This window comes from Schistosoma mansoni, chromosome W, assembly GCF_000237925.1.
Source record: "Schistosoma mansoni strain Puerto Rico chromosome W, complete genome".
Lineage (NCBI taxonomy): Eukaryota > Metazoa > Platyhelminthes > Trematoda > Strigeidida > Schistosomatidae > Schistosoma > Schistosoma mansoni.
The window spans coordinates 3,353,409-3,371,938 of record NC_031502.1 but is presented as its reverse complement, the minus strand read 5'-3'; the positions used below and the strand labels follow the sequence as shown (position 1 = coordinate 3,371,938).

The following is an 18,530-nucleotide window of genomic DNA, read 5'->3' as shown; positions in this document are numbered from 1 at the left end:
TTCACCTCAATCTCTTCTTTGTATATCCGACATAAACTTAGATTATATAAAAGAATTAAAATAACTTAAACTAATTGTTTCATTCATGTGATGAAACTTTGAAAATTTATCATTAAATCTACCTAAGTGGCAACATTTCAAATTTTAATATTTTATCATATATGATCGAAAGTATTGAGGTGATCTTATAGTGAACGAGACCACAAATAGGGATAACAGAATGTATTTCAATGCAAAATTACAACACATCTTAGTAAAATCTGAGAACCATACAGTAATTAATTTATTTGCGAACTGTCAATCAGTTATCACAGACTTGATTGTTCTTTTGTCTCCATACCAATCATTCTTTGTTCTTGTTCTCTTCTCTTTGATCTTAACCATCTATCTACCTCAAGGTATTTCACTTTTGACTAATGATATATGCTACTTATATCTTTCAACATCAGTAGTACACACCATAACGTATTTATTTATTTGATCTGTATATTCTTATCATTCTGATTAAGAAGGTTATGTGACTTCGATAAAAAAATCAATATTGATTTTTTATGGATTGACTTCATTCTTATTTAAATTAATAGATAAAATCAAATAAATTTTTTATTTGACTCTAATTAATTTTTAAAGTGACAACCAACATCCTCTGAAATTATGTGTGGAACAACGAACATGGTTAATGAAAGTCAAGATTATTGTTAAATTCATCAAAAAATCAACTGAAGCTCCATCGGTTTATTCAAGATAGAATGTTGAAATGGTCTGGTTTATTAAAAAGAGAAGTTGAATTGTCTTGCAAATGACCTAAGTAAATACATAAAGAAATCGAAGGTTCTTAAGGAATCTCTCAAAGATCAGATATATTTAAAAAGGAAGTAAATCACTAAAATATCACCAATAATATATAATATGAATAAGCTACATTCAACTGTTAATATGATAGATATTAATCAATCAAATCTAAAAGCTTTAAATGAAGCCAATCAACATCATTCAATTATATTTAATCCATATATTGATTATAATCAATTATTATCAATCAATAAAGTAACCGAATCAGATCCACAATACCCTAAAATACAAATTCATAAACGGTTATTAAACATTTTACAAAATTTATTATTTATTTTTACATTTTTACAATGTTGTATTATAATTTATTTGATTTATCAATATGATATACATTTAAGATTAAGATCACCATTAAATGATTTACCAAATTATATAGCTACACGAATACCATGGATACCTGAACAATATCAATTAAAAAATCAAATAAGTACAATTTGGTGGTCATTTTGTATTATTTATATGCCAATAATGATAATATTTTGTAGATATTACTTAGAGTTGAATGAAAATGGGTAAGTAGTTTCTTTTCTTTTTATCAACATTTTATTGTAAAAGAATATCAACAACAAAAGAGAAATCTATGAGGTCAACAATGAATATATTTAATAATGGTAAGCAAAGATGGATAGTGGCTAGCAGTGGAATCTAGGACGCGCGATTCGTCCTATTTTAGGATTCGTCAGCTGAATCTACTTGCATCTCAGAGTTGATGTTCACTCTGAGACTCGAGCCCAGTACCTTTCGCTTCAAACTCCATCATGTTATCCACTCAGCTACTGAGTCCTCATAGCCGCTTGCCTGTGCAACGCCATCGCGTCATCCACTCAGCTACTGAATTAAGGCTATATCGAGGCAATACGCACAGCATGCACATATGCCAATTAGAGACTGACCAGTTGTAGTTCTAAACATCGATGGGAAGATTCAAACAAACAATACTAAGTGAAGATTTGATAATGGTTATGTATAGATGCAAAATAAATATTCTCCCCCCAAATTGGTTTTATTCTCCAATGTATTTAAGTTATCATTTTTGATGATATTTTAAATCGATACAAATTAATTTCATCGTTATAGTACAATCGTTTGAACTGTTATTCAAGAGCTACAATTTCCAGTTATAGTTTGAAGTTATTATCATATTAAATGGTAGATATGTATATGAGATTTTTCTTAATTACCCAGTCAACAGTCACTCTAAGAACATAACAGTGTTCTTAATTAAGACTTACTTAGATTTTGTAAAGGATATGATTTATGAAGATTTGTTGCAAAACATTTTGTTAATCAATGGTAATAGGAACAACAAAATGCAAAGCATATAGTGTGGTGTGTGCTACTGATGTTGACAGATATAAGTAGTATGTATAATCAATCGAAAGTGAAATGCCTGCCAGCAGAAGATTAAGAAGATAGAAGCGAACGAGAATGAGAACAGAGAGTGATTCGTATGGAAACGAAGGAACAATCAAGTATCATTGGTTGATAATATACAAATGAATTAATTACTGTATGGCTCTCAGACTTTATTAAGAGATTCTGTAATTTTGCATTCACATGCATTTTATTGTCCTCAATGGTGTTCCCATTCACTATAACAGTACGTTTTTACAGGGGATATAAGAGATAATAGAACATAAAAACAACTAAAATGTTTTTCTATTTGGGAAGTATAATGTGCGTTTTTTCATCTATTTCCTTAACGTTTGAAGTCATTAAAATTGGTTAGAGATTCTCTCAGAAAGTAGCAATTGTATTAATTTGCAAAACAGGACTGTTTAAATAGATAGTATTAATTCCTAATATATGGTTAGCTTGAAACATTATTTGTTTTTACAAAATAATAAGTTATTAGATTTATTTAATATCGGCTAATGTGTATTGATATTTGAATGTTCCGATTGATGTTTAGGACTGAAAATTCATCAGTCTCTTATTGACTTATGTGCATCATGTGCACATTGCCTCGATATTGCCTTAAATCATAAGCATTATAAGCAGAGATGGGTAGTGACAAACAGTGAAATCCAGGATGCACGTTTTGTTCTATTTGGGACTCACCAGAAAAATGTACCTGTTCAGGAGTAAACATCAACACAAGGATGCAGGTACATCCAGCCGATGAATCCCAAACAGGGCAAAACACGCGTCCTGGATTCCACTGTTAGCCATCATCTAGGTTTACCTAAAATCAAACCGAGTTTTATGAGTTATCCTACACATATACACACTGACTCTTTATTCTTAATACTTTTGATTCAGATGCCTTGAATTGAATTTTCTGATATAAATGAGATAAAAATATAACTTGTAAACGAGATTTATCTGAATCATGAAACAGACACTTGGTTAAAATGAATTGTAGTACTTATTTCCAAATAATAATATTTGTGAATACTATGACACTGACTTTAAATGTTTTACTAAATTTTAGTAAAGTTGATCCTCGAAACTAAAGTAAATACTTGGTTAGTGATAAGAAGGTTGTTCAAAAAGGTTGTACATACTAGTTCAGTATCATTGATCATAACAGTTGACTGTTAACAACCATCATTTACAAATCAATCTATAGTCAGTGATTCATCTTTGAAATTATGTGCTATGATCATCATCTATTATGACTTTTTTGAAAGCTTTAATTATCGTCCTTAGTAAGAAAACCTCAAAGTAACCCTAATGTATATCATTTCAAAGGTTTGTTTATAGATTTTCTTCAGAGTTAGTTCCTAACACCAAATATTGTTTTGTAGGATAAGGTCAACCACCAGTTCTCAGAGAACACTATACATCTATTTATAGCTGAAATATTTATTGATAAGGACTAATTTTAAATTTTCATAGTTGAAAGCGTGAGTTAATTGAAGCTAGACCACCAAGGGAAACCTGGAAGCACTGGACGGTTGCCCAACTTCGTGTATTGGTTGGAGTTAGACATTAACACAACTGGATGACGGCTCAGTGGTCTAGTGGTTAAGTGCTCTGGCACGAGGCTGGTAGGTCCTGGGGTTCGAATCTCGCGAGGCGAGGTCGTGGATGTGCACTGCTGAGGAGTCCAACAATAGGACGAAACGGCCTTGAAGCAGTGCTTCCAAGTTTTCCCTGGTGGTCAAGCTTCAATTGACTCATGCTTTCAACTATGAAAATACTAAATCTCCACAAAAACCCCTTCTGATAATTTTAAATTTAATATTCTCCACAAATCAAACATATAAGTATAAGCTATTCTCTTATTGTATATTTTATTCATTTAATGAAGTGTTAACCTTTCAAAACTGCTTTAAACAAGTAATATTCACTTTCAATATAATTTCATGTACACTAATTATTTTTTAGACAAAAATATAGATGGATAATGAAACGAGATATACGTAAACCTCAATCAGAACAATTTTATAGTACGATAATATTTGGTAAAGAGTTTCGTCAACTCTTACTAGTGTGTTGCTTGACAACAAGTATATTTTTATGGTTATTCTACCTTATAGTGTTGTATAGTAAGTTAATAAATATTAATTGCTTTATAATTTCCTGTTATCAAGTAATAACATTAATAGTATTAATTTGTATATTGAATGATTAATAACAAATTAAGGAGAAAGATGGGACGTTATGTAATCAATTACGTATAGATGAAGTCAGGAAAATAACAAAAACAAAACAGAATATTAAGAATAATTTTTTATTGTGTATTGCCTTAAGTCACATGCATTATAAGCTCGGAGTAAACATCAACTCTGAGATGCAGGTACATCCAGCTAACCATTTCCAACTAGGACGAAACGCGCGTCCTGGATTGCACTACTAATCACTATCCATCTTTACTTAGAATGCTTGGGAATTCAGTCGATATCGTGACAATACGCATAGGATGTATATATGCTAATAAGAGATTGATCAATTTCAGTCCTAAACATTAACGTGAAGATCCAAGTAGATAATACCAAATGAATTTAAATTCAAAGTCGTCCGTAAATACAAAAGATTTGTAATTTAACTTTACCATATAATGAACATATTGGTCAAGAAATTTTTTTCTATGCTGTGTTGAAAAGTAACAGAATAAATGTCATAATAATAATATACATGAAGGTAAACATTACAAGACATATAATAGGCTGCAATAAGTAAACCTTCTTTATCATTTAAATTCTTCATTATGTTATCAACATTCTAAGTGTTCTGTGACGAATTTCAAATTAATGTATATCTTTCTGCGTTCACATAGAATTTAATAAACCGACTGGCAATGATCATATGCTCACTAGTGACTGGCTCCATGATGTATTTCCTGGAGTTCTAGTGCGAAACAGTAACCAGTGGAGTTAAAACCACGTCCGTTGTGAGATAGGAACTCACTGAAGACATTAGTGAATGGTTGCTCAATTTCGTGGATTGGTTGAAGTTAGACATTAACACCGTTGGATGCCTGCCAGCTCAGTGCTCTAGTGGTTAAGCTCTCGCGCGCCAGACTAATAGGTCCTGGGTTCGAATCTCGTGAGGTGGGATCGTGGGTGCACACTGCTTAGGAGTCCCACAATAGGACAAAACGGCCTTGAAGCATGCTTCCAGGTTTTCTATGGTGGTCTAGCTTCAATTGACTCATGATTTCAACTATATAAAACAGAATATAGCTTTAAAATATTTCATTAATTAGATAATTATTTTAATACAATTATGGTTTACTACTATTTATCGTAAACAAGTTGCATTCAATTGGGTAACTGTTTTTTTAGCTGGGGTAAGGGGATAATTCAAATCTGTGAAATTGAGAAAAGGTTAATTAGCTGTTGAATACTACTGAATAATATAAACAAAATAAATTTTATCATTCCATCATAATATTAGAATCATAAATAACAACATCCTCTTCATAACCATAAGTTAATATAACACAAGTAAATCAGTTATTAATCTCTCATATTTATTGTTCAATTGTAGTAATCATCTCTGTGTTAATGTGGTATGGCAACTCGAACTGATGTACGTACGTACGAAGTTCTACGTTCTGACTGACTGAGTAATTAACACTAAGTTACTTATTGGTTAAGTTCATAAATTTATTTCGGAATCCAGTCTAAAACATCAGTGTATTTAAAAGAACTTGATCTAGTATTCGTTAGATATGAAGTCAAATTTCAATTAGTGTCAAAGATGAATTAACTGTAGATTTTGATGTTAGATAACATTCACTAGGTTGTCTAATAAAACGTTACCAAAGTAGATTTATTTATTTATCCTAATCGGGCTTCCTGTAATTCAATTTAATCCAGTTTAACTTGGTGTCTAATAGACATGACCGAAATCTTCTTGTGCAATATTGCCTAAACGAGTGTATATGACTTTGACTTTATGGTATTTAGTTAGATTTTTCGATTAAAAACGATTTGGGAAAATAAACTGATGTATTTCAACGTATCATCAAGCTCATTATACAAACAGTCTTGACAAATGATTGTTATAGTTCAGAATAAACAAACCTCAAAGAATTACTAACTAATATCATACTTGTGTTCTCTGATGTTTTAATGAAGAATGATGAAGTTTCTATAATAAATCTTTGGTTATTGTTTATGTTTTTGAAAAAGTCAATAACTCACATTGAAGTGAAAACAGGTCCCTATGTTTAAATAAAACACTACCTAACAAAAGAGGTTTAATGTACAGCTGTTTAATATATGATCAACAAGTGCCAATTTTACTATCTAAAGAAATGGTAAGTTCTGAAGAACCAACACATAAAACATACTGACTGAATCGTACGAAAGTTTCACTACTAAGTTTGGCCAGGTAAGCATGAGCAAAGGTTTCTTATTTATGTATTTGGGAAAAAACAATTTGTGAGGCAAGTGAGCTTTAGTGAAACTTTTCTGTTTGACTTGACAAATGTTTGAAGTTTGTGGCTAGTGACATGCCGGAAATAGTGATTAATATGTTCAGATTGGTACCAATATTTGAGCTGGTGTGATGAGATATGTTATGGAAAACTGATATAGTGAGCCAGTCAGAAGTAGCCAAATGACACCGACCATCATAACAGAAACAACCGAGTAAGGTTTAAAAACTAAGTAAATACATGGCTGATAACGACCAGAAACACTTAGTTCTTCCACAATCGCTAATCACCAAACTGTAATGCCTTGGTAAAATTATGGTTTATTAAAGCAAAGCATAAGACTATAATCGTTTATGTTGTAACATTATTGCTCCTTTCTATGTGGATCTCAAACTCACATAAATATTATTGGTAACTTAGCATCTAATGGAGAATAGTCCCACGAATCCATTTCTTATAATCGTAACATAGCTTATAGTACTCAAATTGAAACAAAAGAGATCATAATCAAGAATTGTTTACGGCAAGACTTTAATTTATAAATGAACCAATCAAGTTTAGGATAATAGGTCTTGGGTTTTTGGCGCGAAATTCGTTCATCTATTTGGTTGAAAAACGTTTAAAGATTTTAGCTGATATCAGTTCATGATGAAAACCATCAACTGTAAATCATAATCCTAATTCTTCACACAGGTTTATAACTCTTATTTAGCTCTAGTAAGTAGGTGGACATTCTGAAGACCAATCCAACGTCGCGCAAAGGTCATCCGTAAATTATAGTCCTACCCTGTTTACTTCGTTATCTTTAACTGAAAACTTCATCTTCTAGTAGATTGGATTTATTAACTGTTAAACTTAATAAGTATTCTAGAATCATTGAATGTTAACCTTCTGATATAATTGATGAATAATTTTCTACGCATCTTTCTTTTATAAGACTGTTTATATTTTATCCATTTCAATTATTGGCGCAAAATTATACATAATTGGCTCTATGAATTAAAAAGCTTCTATTTATTGGATTTAAAAGAGTCACCTAATGGAATTAAACAAACATCGTCACTAAAAACCCATCATCTACTGGATGATGGGGAAAATTCTATTTTGATCATTGATATTATTCAAAATATGTTTGAATGTTGTGGAATTGATAAAGGGCTTGTGGATTGGGTATCTGATCATGTGGAAACACCATATTCGCATACTTATCAAAATTTGATGAGGTAAGGTTGATGAGTTTATGAACTTTTAATTGGATTACCCTTAACTAATCATTTTACATTAAGCATAAAAGTCAGGTCAGTAGAATGAGAGTGTCTTTAATATTATTTTAAAAAACCCTAACGACAGTTGATAAAGTACGTTACAATCGATCACAGTGAAATGGAAATAGGCATTATTGTCTAAGTCTTGAAAATTTATATTCAGTGTCATGTCTGTATTGTCTGAATAGATTACTAAATCTTTCTTTAGTAAACTGTCATAATACGTGGCAAACTAAACCCGCATACTATGTGCCATTTACTACCTAGTTAGATTTAGTTTTCAGTTTTGTTAAGTTCGCTACTTGAACAACGCAGAAATACAGTTTACGACTACGACACTTGAACGTTGAATCGTCGCATATCAGAAGACAGAAGGAAAGCTGAAGAAGCATTTATTTAGTAAGAATCAAAATGTACAGAAAATCACAAGTACTTATAGATATTAGCATCTGTTAAATCAATATTATGATTCAGCCAATCCGCAAAGAAGCATTTTATGCTACTGTCCAATAGTAGCATGCCACGTTGATATTCTAGAAAGCTCCATCACGTTATGATTGGACAGAAATTCTTCGGCTCCTTTAGGGCCTCTGGAGGCTCTACAGTAGTTTTCAGAAGTCAAATCAGCAAGTTTTATGTCAGATATTATTATTCCAAATGTCAGTCATCCACTCTTTCGTAAATATATGTGAACTCAAGATATTTTAGGCTTTTAATTGTGTTTAATTATTTGTGAAAGTACAGTTAGTATATGGACAAGCCTAAAAACCCATGACAAATTTTCAACTAGTTTCTAGTCCACAGGAAAATAGCTTTTATAAATGGATAGTTTGCGGAAGAAATAATAATCTTGAAAAGTGTAAATAGATTTTATATTACCTTAACAGATTACTCTGGTTGTAAATCAAAACACCAAGGTAATATATACTGGTTTTAATGGACGTAAGTATTCTTCGAGAATTCTTAAAAAGAGCCTAGATAGATCATATAGAGTCTCTACACTGTCTTCGCTTAGGGTTAGGATTGATAGTTCAGGGTGAGGGTGATGCTCCCTAAATTAATTTTGTTTTAATGTAAAAAAGTCCCATGTCCATATGAATGACTGAATTTCGCACAAAAACATTAGAATGGCTATCTGATTACTCAATTCATAAAACAAAACAGATAGTGTCAATCTGACTATTAAATACAGTTGAGTTTTTATTGAGATTACAAATCAAATAGTGTTAGGCTGCCATTGGAAAACTAGAGGAACTGGACAGGCCGCTTCGTCCTATTATGAGTCTACTCAAGAGTGCGTATTCACGATCCCACATGTGAGACTCAAACCCAGGAACTTTGGTCTTGCTCGAACGCTTAACTTCTAGACCACTGAGCTAGCATCCAACGCCACAAATGTCTGCTTTCAATCAATCCACGGTATTGCGCGACCATCTTCGATTGTCTTCGTTAGGTAACTACCTCCTACCAGAAACTGTCGAACTCCACTGGTCACGACTTCTTATTGGAATTCCGAGAACTAACCTTCGGAGCTATTCATTAGTGAGTAAATGATCTTAATAAAACTCTACAATCTCCGCAACCTTATATTCCCCCTAGATTGTGTTTGTATTGTAAAAAGGTTAGGTCACATTTGGCATTACAAATAAATTAATTTGAACATGGTTAATTGATATTTGGTGGTACAAATGATATTCAGTCATATTGTTCATAGGTACTTACTTACTTATGTCTGTTACTCCTCGTAGAGGAGCATAGGCCGCCCACCACCATTCCCCATCAAACTCTCTACTGGACAGTCCTTTACAGTTGTTTCCAGTTCCTATTCATTCTTTTCATGTCTGCTTCCGATTCCCGATGCAGTATATTCTTTGGTCTTCCCTTGTTCCATTTCCCTTCAGAATTCCAAGTTAGCACCTGCTTCGTGATGGAGTTTGGTCATTTCCATAATGTATTCCTATCCACTTCCAACATTTTTTCCTCATTTCCTCATCAGATGGAATTTGGTTTGTTCTCTCCCACAGTAGATTGTTGCTGATGGTATCCGGTCAATGGACATTGAGTATCTTGAGTAGACAATCATTCATAAATGCTTGTGCTTTCTGACGATGGTTGTGTTAGTTCTCCAAGTTTCAGCTCCGTACAGTAGGATTATCTTGACCTTCGTATTGAATATTCTGACTTTGATGTTGGTTGACAGTTGTTCATTGGTAAATATGAAGTACATATAATTGATGTATAACATATCAAATTTATTATTGTTTAGATGTAAGCTGGTAAAACCATGACATAACGTTATTTTACAATGTTTAAAAGAAATATACTGTCACATTCACACAATAATCAGTGAGGACAATAATGAAAGGTGGAAAGGAAGTTAAAGTATGTATTTCTTGATCGATGGATGGTTGTGGCAATAATGTCTGATTTAACCACCACTGCGATCTACAATTATTTCAGTAATTTAAGTCAACATTGTAGCATACAAAATGGCTTAATTGACTTGGTCAGTATTATATCTACGCTGTCTGATAGACTCAGTATTACACTACATTGAAGTATCACAAAGCCCCACATGACGTCTTTAGTTTGTATATTGCAAACGCTGTACTTGAGTCACATCTGACGACTAATTCCCCCTCGAGAAAGATCATCTAATATAAGGATAAATTGCTGATGTTTTAGTTTAAGAGATTTTCAAATATTGATGGAGTTTTGTGATAGTGGTTGATATAGGTAACTCAGGACAAAGATTTTGCAGGTGTTAAGTAATCTGAGAGGGATGATTTGACCGTGAAGCTATTAGTATCCCTCTGAACAACATTATCAGAACATACTTCAAAGGTAAGTAAGCCATTGGAATTTCTCTACAGCGAATAATAGCTTGTTCTGTTGGCTTTCAGCTTAGAAGGTTTTTATCCATAACTTTGCAACCGTTGTTAGTTTCGACTCATTGGCCTTGTAACATAAGTTATGGAAAACAGCCAACCAAACATCGCTTTAACAGAATGAGCTGTAGTCAGTCTCAGAGAAATTCCAAAATGTTGCCCGTTTTCAGAATATATGTCAGTGGTGTTTTTAAAGACAAATAAAGCTCTACAACTAAGTGATTCACTTACACTGATATTGCCTTAAATCACAAGTATTATAGGCAGAGATGAATGGGACCTAGTAGTGGAATTCATGTTCGAGTCTCAAAGTGAACATCAAGTCTAGTATGCAAGTACATCTATCTGACGAGTCCCAAATAGGAAGAAACACGCGTCCTAGATTTGATTGCCAGCCACCATCAATCTCTGCTTATAATGCCTTTTTATTAATGTTTTAGTTTCAAATGGTAAGGTAATTAACTTTTTGCTCCATTTAAACATTTCTCTCGTCGAAAGGTTAGTGAATGGTTTGTTAAACAGGTTCAATGACTGAACTTTCAAACTAATCACATATGAAACATCAACAATGTAGAAATACATACTGATCAGATATGATATTTTTGTATAAATTATTAAATGGTGATAAAATTTATCAAAGCCTTTTTGCATGGTTTTCCATGGTGGTCTAGCTTCAATTGACTCACGCTTTCAACCTTTTTGCATAGCTGAAAGCATGAGTCAATTAAAGCTAGACCATTATGGAAAACCTGGAAGCATTAGACGGCCGTTTCGTCCTATTGTGGGACTCCTCAGCAGTGCGTATCCACGATCTCGCCTTACGAGATTAGAGCCTAGGACCTATCAGTCTCTCAAGCGAGCGCTTAACCACTAGACCACTGAGCTGGCAGGCATCCGACGGTGTTAATGTCTAACTTCAACCAATTCACGAAATTGAGCAACCGTTCACCAATTGTCTTCAGTGAGTTCCTATCTCACAATAGACGTGGTTTTAGCTCCACTGGTTACTGTTTCGCACTAGAACTCCAGGAATTATCTCTTGAAGTCAGCCTTTTTGTCATTATTATAAACTACTATGTTAATCTACTTTCATTGTTATTTTATTAATAATATTTTTTTCAATCAGAAATGTAAATGATTCCTATGAAGTAAATTATTCTATTGAAATATCAACGAATAGAAGTGTACCATTTAGTTGTTATAAAAGAATCAAATACAATTTAGACAAAAATAATATACTACTTATTAATAGTAGTAATATTAGTTCAATTAGTAATAATGAATTATTTCATAATAAAGGATGTGTTGAACCGATTTTACACTTTGTTACATCAAAATGGATGAAATCACAAATGTTATGCCTATTAATACTTATACTCACAATGGTAAGTTATCACATTACACCTAGTGTGATGGTCCTTTATGAAGTAATTATGTTTGAAACTATGATTTGCCATGTTTATAATTACGATAATAATAATAGTGATTATGATGATAACAACGAAAATGAGTCTAATAAGGACAAGTTGAGAGGTTGAGTTCAATAATTATCAAAATGTTTCAGAGTTCATTGGTAATAAGCTAGTAAATGATTTCACAGAATTAGAATATAAAATTTCTTTTGTTGTATACATTTATTTCATTCAATAATTTTTATAGCCGATATATCCATAAGAGGTCATTTTTGAAATAGGAAACACTTCCCTGAATTACAAGACTCAAAGAAAAGGATAAAATCATTGGAGAAGATTTGTAGCTCAGGTGGATGATTTTGATGGTGTTTTGTTATCTGAGCTGGATAGTTTAGTCGTGGAGCTTTCATCGTCCTTCGGAACGACATCATCCGTGGTGGATGAAATATGACAACTACTTTAACCAAATGCACTCATTTATTGTTCGATTTTACTGATCCTTGGTTATTAGTTAACAATCGGATACAAAGGAAATAAAAAGTTGACATTACACAGAACCAATTATACAAAACGCATATTAAATACCATTTCAACTTGTACAATTTCATGTTCGTATTTGGTAACATATAACAATAAAATATTACCTCATAATCAGTTTTGTAATAACAGTCAGTCGAAATGAACATTCCTGTATGACACACAAACAGTATGATCCTAAACATTCGAATATAAATCAACTAGAATTTGAAAGATTTAAGCTCTAATCTTCTTGACTTTCAAATATTATGTCATTTACTATCAAACATTTTATTACATATATTTTAAACATCTAAAATAATAGGCTTAAATGCTATGAACATAAAATAACTTTAGATTCATAAACATCGAAGATTCAAAACATTGAACTCTGAACACTGTAAACCTTTGATACAGAAACCGGTAGACTTCTAATCTTAGATGTTAATCAACATATATATATCGTAATGTACCAAACGATCACTGAGTAGTAGTCAATATCGCATTTTCTATTTCTTGGTTACAGTTGTAATCTGTAGATTAAGTTCCAATTCGGTCACTACATGAAGTTATATCGAGATGTACTCACATAAGATGGTTAAATACAATCAAATAAGATTTCCTGTATTTAGATTAAATTTATCAGCATGGCATATCGCAATTTCGGTTGGACTGACGACCCCAGGTCGCCTAGTCTTCCAACCAACAATATCATCAATAAGGTCTGAATTTTAAAAACTACTCTCCTTAACAACTTCATTGATTAAAACCTTTCTGCGATTTACCACATGACATATGACATACACTATTCTTGTTGTATGCAGCTGATAGGAAATCACAAACATATAATGAATTCATATTATTCTACCTCAGTTGTTCTTTGAACGTTTTTGAAATCCATGTTAAAGTCAGAATTTTGATTGGTGATATTCATTCGAAGTAAACCAAGCATTATTAATCTCTTACAGAAATCTTATATTACTCTAGTGATAGGTGGGCTAGTATAAATATTAATTCACTATCATTATATTGTAGTGAACAAAACACGACTGGGGACAATCGATTGTATTTAGACACAAATTACAGACTATCTCACTAAATTCTGATAACTATACAGCAAACAGTTAATTTGCAAAATAACAATCAAATGTCTCAATCTTCACTGTTCCTTCTGCAAATATCAGTTCATCTTCTCTAATCTCATTGTTCATGCATTTTCGTGCTGATTGCGCTTCATTTCAGTTCTTTCCTTATTGATCTTCTGCCAAAATACATTCTATGTCTGACCATCGCCATATACTACTTATATGGATATAAGTAGACCATACTACAATATAAGTATAGAGTGAACCATTAAAATGTATTCCAGATTTTTCAGTTAATTTTAACACATATATATAAGTAGTATTTACGTTTTTATTTTCAAAATATTTATCAATTCAAGATTCCTCAAATAATCGTGATGTTGGCAAATATTCAGGTGGAAGCATTATGGAAAGAAATAAAAACGCTAATGAATAAAATAATGAATATTACAAAAAAGGGAGTACTGAAATTTATAGAAATAGCAAACGCTGGAATATCTCAATTTAAAAAACCTCTTCTTCTGCATATTGTAGGTTTAAGTTGAGTTTTTTTCTTTATAGTGTTAACGTTATGATATATTTATTTCATAAAGTTGTTTACTGAGAATCTGATTTACTTACGATTTCTAACCTTTATTCATTTTAAGCAAAGATAGATAGTGGCTAGCAGTGGAATCCAAGACGTGCGTTTCGTCCTATTGAGGACTCGTCAGATGGATGTACCTGCATCTCAGAGTTGATGTTCACTCTGAGATTCAAACCTAGCATCGTTCACTTCAAATGCCATCGCGTTATCTACTTAGTTAATGAGTTCTGATAACCACTTGCTTATGCAATGGGTTGAAGTGTGAATTCATTTTGTATATTTTTTTTTAATTTTCTCATTGATGTTTAGGACTGAGATTGATCAGTCTCTTATTAGTATAAGTGCATTTTGATTATTTCTACGACGATATATTCACTTAATCTAAAGCATGAACTAATTAAATTTCAGTTTCAGTTCATTTCTAAAGGGTTTCTAAAAACCAGCAGTTGCTGAATTGAACATTGTGGGAGTGATTGAAGAAACAATACAATGCAATGAATATTTATTTGAATACTTAACCGTGTTGAAGTGTTTTTCTTTTTTATACATAGTGACTCAAATTCTCTTGCGTTCACTTACAACTCATCTTTCTGATCACTGTCCTGATCTATGACTTACTTCATAGTGTTTACATTCCTTTAATACTGTGTACTAGATAACTTAATCTTCCCTTTTTAATACAGTTCATAATGGTAATTTCGATTTTATATGAATCTCATGTGTTGGTTCCAGTTAAGGTAAGACTGAAAACAAGGTATCATTGGATAGTAGTTTCGTCTCGGTATGAGGCTCTTCAACCGCTTACACTAAAAATTCACCTAGAGATCAAACTCATTACAGTGTGGACCTAATAGATAAAAAACACCAGATTAATGATCAGTTTTCAGTTTCAAGCTGTGACTAATATCTTTTACGAATTGAAACAATCTTTACAAACCTCTTTATCGAAAAGGATACAAAATTATTCTTCTTAAAAGTTATCTACTTATTTATTTCCTCAATATCAGCGAATTGAATTCATTACAATCTCATATGAATAAGTAACCTTTTCTGATTATTAAGACGAATATTTGTTTGTAATTTTCCCTATTTAAAATTAGTTTTCACCACTAACTGTTATCTAACACTAATTAAGTTTCATTCATTAATGATTATCTTTGAAATGAAGTGTCAATTTATAATTAGAAGCCATGATTGGAATTGAGATGTACATTACTGATCTTATCAGATGTAAGTCAGGCAATATTATAAAATGATTCTGTTTGACGCGAAACTTTTACTGCCATTATCGTGAAAGCTCATAACTTCATTCTATTTATTAACTAGAAATAAACCGTTGTCCAGTACTCCCCTGATTTTCATTGATTCGCCAGTTATTGTTAAGTTTTTTATGAGACCTAACTTCTGAGTTCGGCTTTCAAAAATCTAGTGTAGAATGTACTTGTCTAACGACAAATAATTCAGTTCATAGCAGTTTTTGTCATTCTTCATGTTTTATGATTACTGAATATAAATATTTCCAATTGTATACTACAATCGTCTAACTTTTCATAAATAATCGGTAGTATAGTGGTGTGTGTTACTTATATCAACATAAGTAGTATATAACACTAGTAAGGAATAGAATGTCTGGCATCAGAAGGTCGAGAAAATCGAGAAGGAAAGAACGGGAACAGAAAGCAATTGATATGGAAATGCAAAAACAATGATGTCTGAAACAAATAATGAACATTTTGCAAGTGAAGTATTTATTGTATGGTTCTTAGATTTTACTAAGATATATATATATATATATATATATATATATATATATATATATATATATATATAAGATGTATTACAGTACATTCAATTGTCCCCACTATTATTCTCGTTCACTACAGTATGTATATAATTAAGAAAGAAGATACTCTTATCTGCCAACAGGTAGCTAAAACACTTAAAATATGATTAGTAAAGTGGATTTACTTATTGCTGAAATCTTAGATCTGTTATCTAGTAACAGAAAATAAATTACTTACTTAATTACTTACGCCTGTTACTCCCGATGGAGCATAGGCCGCCGACCAGCATTCTCCAACCCACTCTATCCTGGGCCTTCCTTTCTAGTTCTATCTAATTTTTGCTCATTCTCCTCATATCTGTCTCCATTTCTCAGCCTAATGTGTTCGCTTTAAATCTAATTTTCTATTCTTAAAGACTATTTCTGTAAATAGATATGAATTAAAAACAGATTGCTTACAATAAATGCCCCCCCCCTTTAACATAATATTTCCTATTCTTTTACTTATCATTCATAGTTTAACATTAAAAATTATGAAGAATACTTTGAAAAACTATTAGAATCCGATGAAAAATTTTACTATGAACAATTAACTAGACATGAACAAATTCATTTCCATGAATCAGGTATGGTTCACCAAGAAATAAAACTTATCGAAACTACACTTGAAAAATCACCATCGATATTCGACCAAAATTCTAAAGTTGAACAGTTTCAACAACAACAGAGTCAACAAATAGAACAATCAACTAGACCAGGACGAAAACGAAGTTATTACCAGTTAATAAATCAACAACAACGACAAAAACACCGGCAGTACTCAGTGAAATATACTTCACATAGAAAATCGAAAATATATACAAATTTAAATATGATTCCTGTAAATAGATTACATAAATCATATGTACATATTAGATCTAATACAAGATTAGCTAAAGTTAATCCCCATATAAATGAACGTCCAATGTGGAAGTATACTTATAAAGTATAATAATAATAATAATAAGCTATTCATAATAACTTATAATTCTTATAAACATTAATGATAATGTTGAAAATGATTTCTCTAGAAGTGATATGATTAACATCAATACATATACTAATTGAATACAAGTTCAGTGTTAATGTAAAATTCATTGATAATTAGAGTTGTCTTTTCTGAGTTTTCTTATGTTCTCAAAAATACGAAAAGTTTATTGATAATATGAAACATTGAAAACAATGAATAATGGTTAACAGTGAAATCTAGGGTGTGCGTTTCGTACTATTCGGGACTCGTCAGATGAATGTACTTGAATCTCAGAGTTGATATTCATTCTGGGACTCGAACTCAGTACTATTCTCTTCAAACGCCATCGCGTTATCCACTCAGCTACTGAGTCCTGATACCCACTTGCTTGTGCGATGGGGTGAAGTTCCAAATAGGACGAAACGCGCGTCCTTGATTCCCCTGCTAATCACTATCCATCTTTGATTATAAAGCTTGTGTCTTAAGGTAATATCGAGGCAATCCGCACAGGATGCACATATGTCAACAAGAAACTGATCTATTGCAGTCTTAAATAATAATCAGAAGATACAAGTAAACAACACCAAGTGAATGAGTGATAATGTTTACAAGTGAGAACAGAAGAAAAACTTTCGATCTTACTCGTGTGAATTATGCATAGAACACTAAATAGAATTTTAAATTACAACCACATTTTGATTTGACTACATTGTGTTTAACAAGAACGGAAATCGTGTAATGGATTAATAACTGTTAATTAGTAAGTGTTTTTAGACAACAATCGGAATTATCATCAGAATGGAGGTTTGTGGAGATTGTATTAATTTTCAATGGTCAAATTTATGGATCGATCAATGTTAGACCACCACTGAACACCAGAAAGCACTGGACGACCGTTTCGTCCTAGTATGGTGCTCCTCAGCAGTGCTCATCCACGATTCCATATGCGGGACTCGAACCCAGTACTTGCAGGTTTTCAATTGTGGCTTAGCTTAAATTGACTCATGAATTTAAAACAACCTGAATTGCCGAGAACAACATATTAGAAGTTATATCTCCTGGATAAATGAGAATTTAGTTTTATTTATTCACAAACAGCGTACAGACAAACGACACAAACTACCTATTTACAAATCGACAGACCAATAAACACATAATAGTTTTTAGAGAGTTTTATAAATGTTCAGACGAACATAACATAGGATTTCTATGACAGGAATTCGCTACAACATAGATACTACATGTAATATTTACGCTACAAAATTTTCTGACACATGTTAAACTACTTCGTCGTGTTTATA

General features: G+C 32.0%; 1 protein-coding gene across 1 annotated transcript; it reads left to right on the top strand.

The window, feature by feature from the left end:
* Positions 1-1,360: 1,360 nt before the first annotated feature.
* Positions 1,361-8,138, top strand: Smp_153260 (hypothetical protein; the record flags this gene model as incomplete). Its single annotated transcript, XM_018799940.1, has 3 exons — positions 1,361-1,364; positions 7,623-7,908; positions 8,114-8,138. 3 exons carry the CDS (start codon positions 1,361-1,363, stop codon positions 8,136-8,138), a joined length of 315 nt encoding a protein of 104 aa, XP_018653803.1.
* Between the last annotated feature and the right edge of the window lie 10,392 nt (positions 8,139-18,530).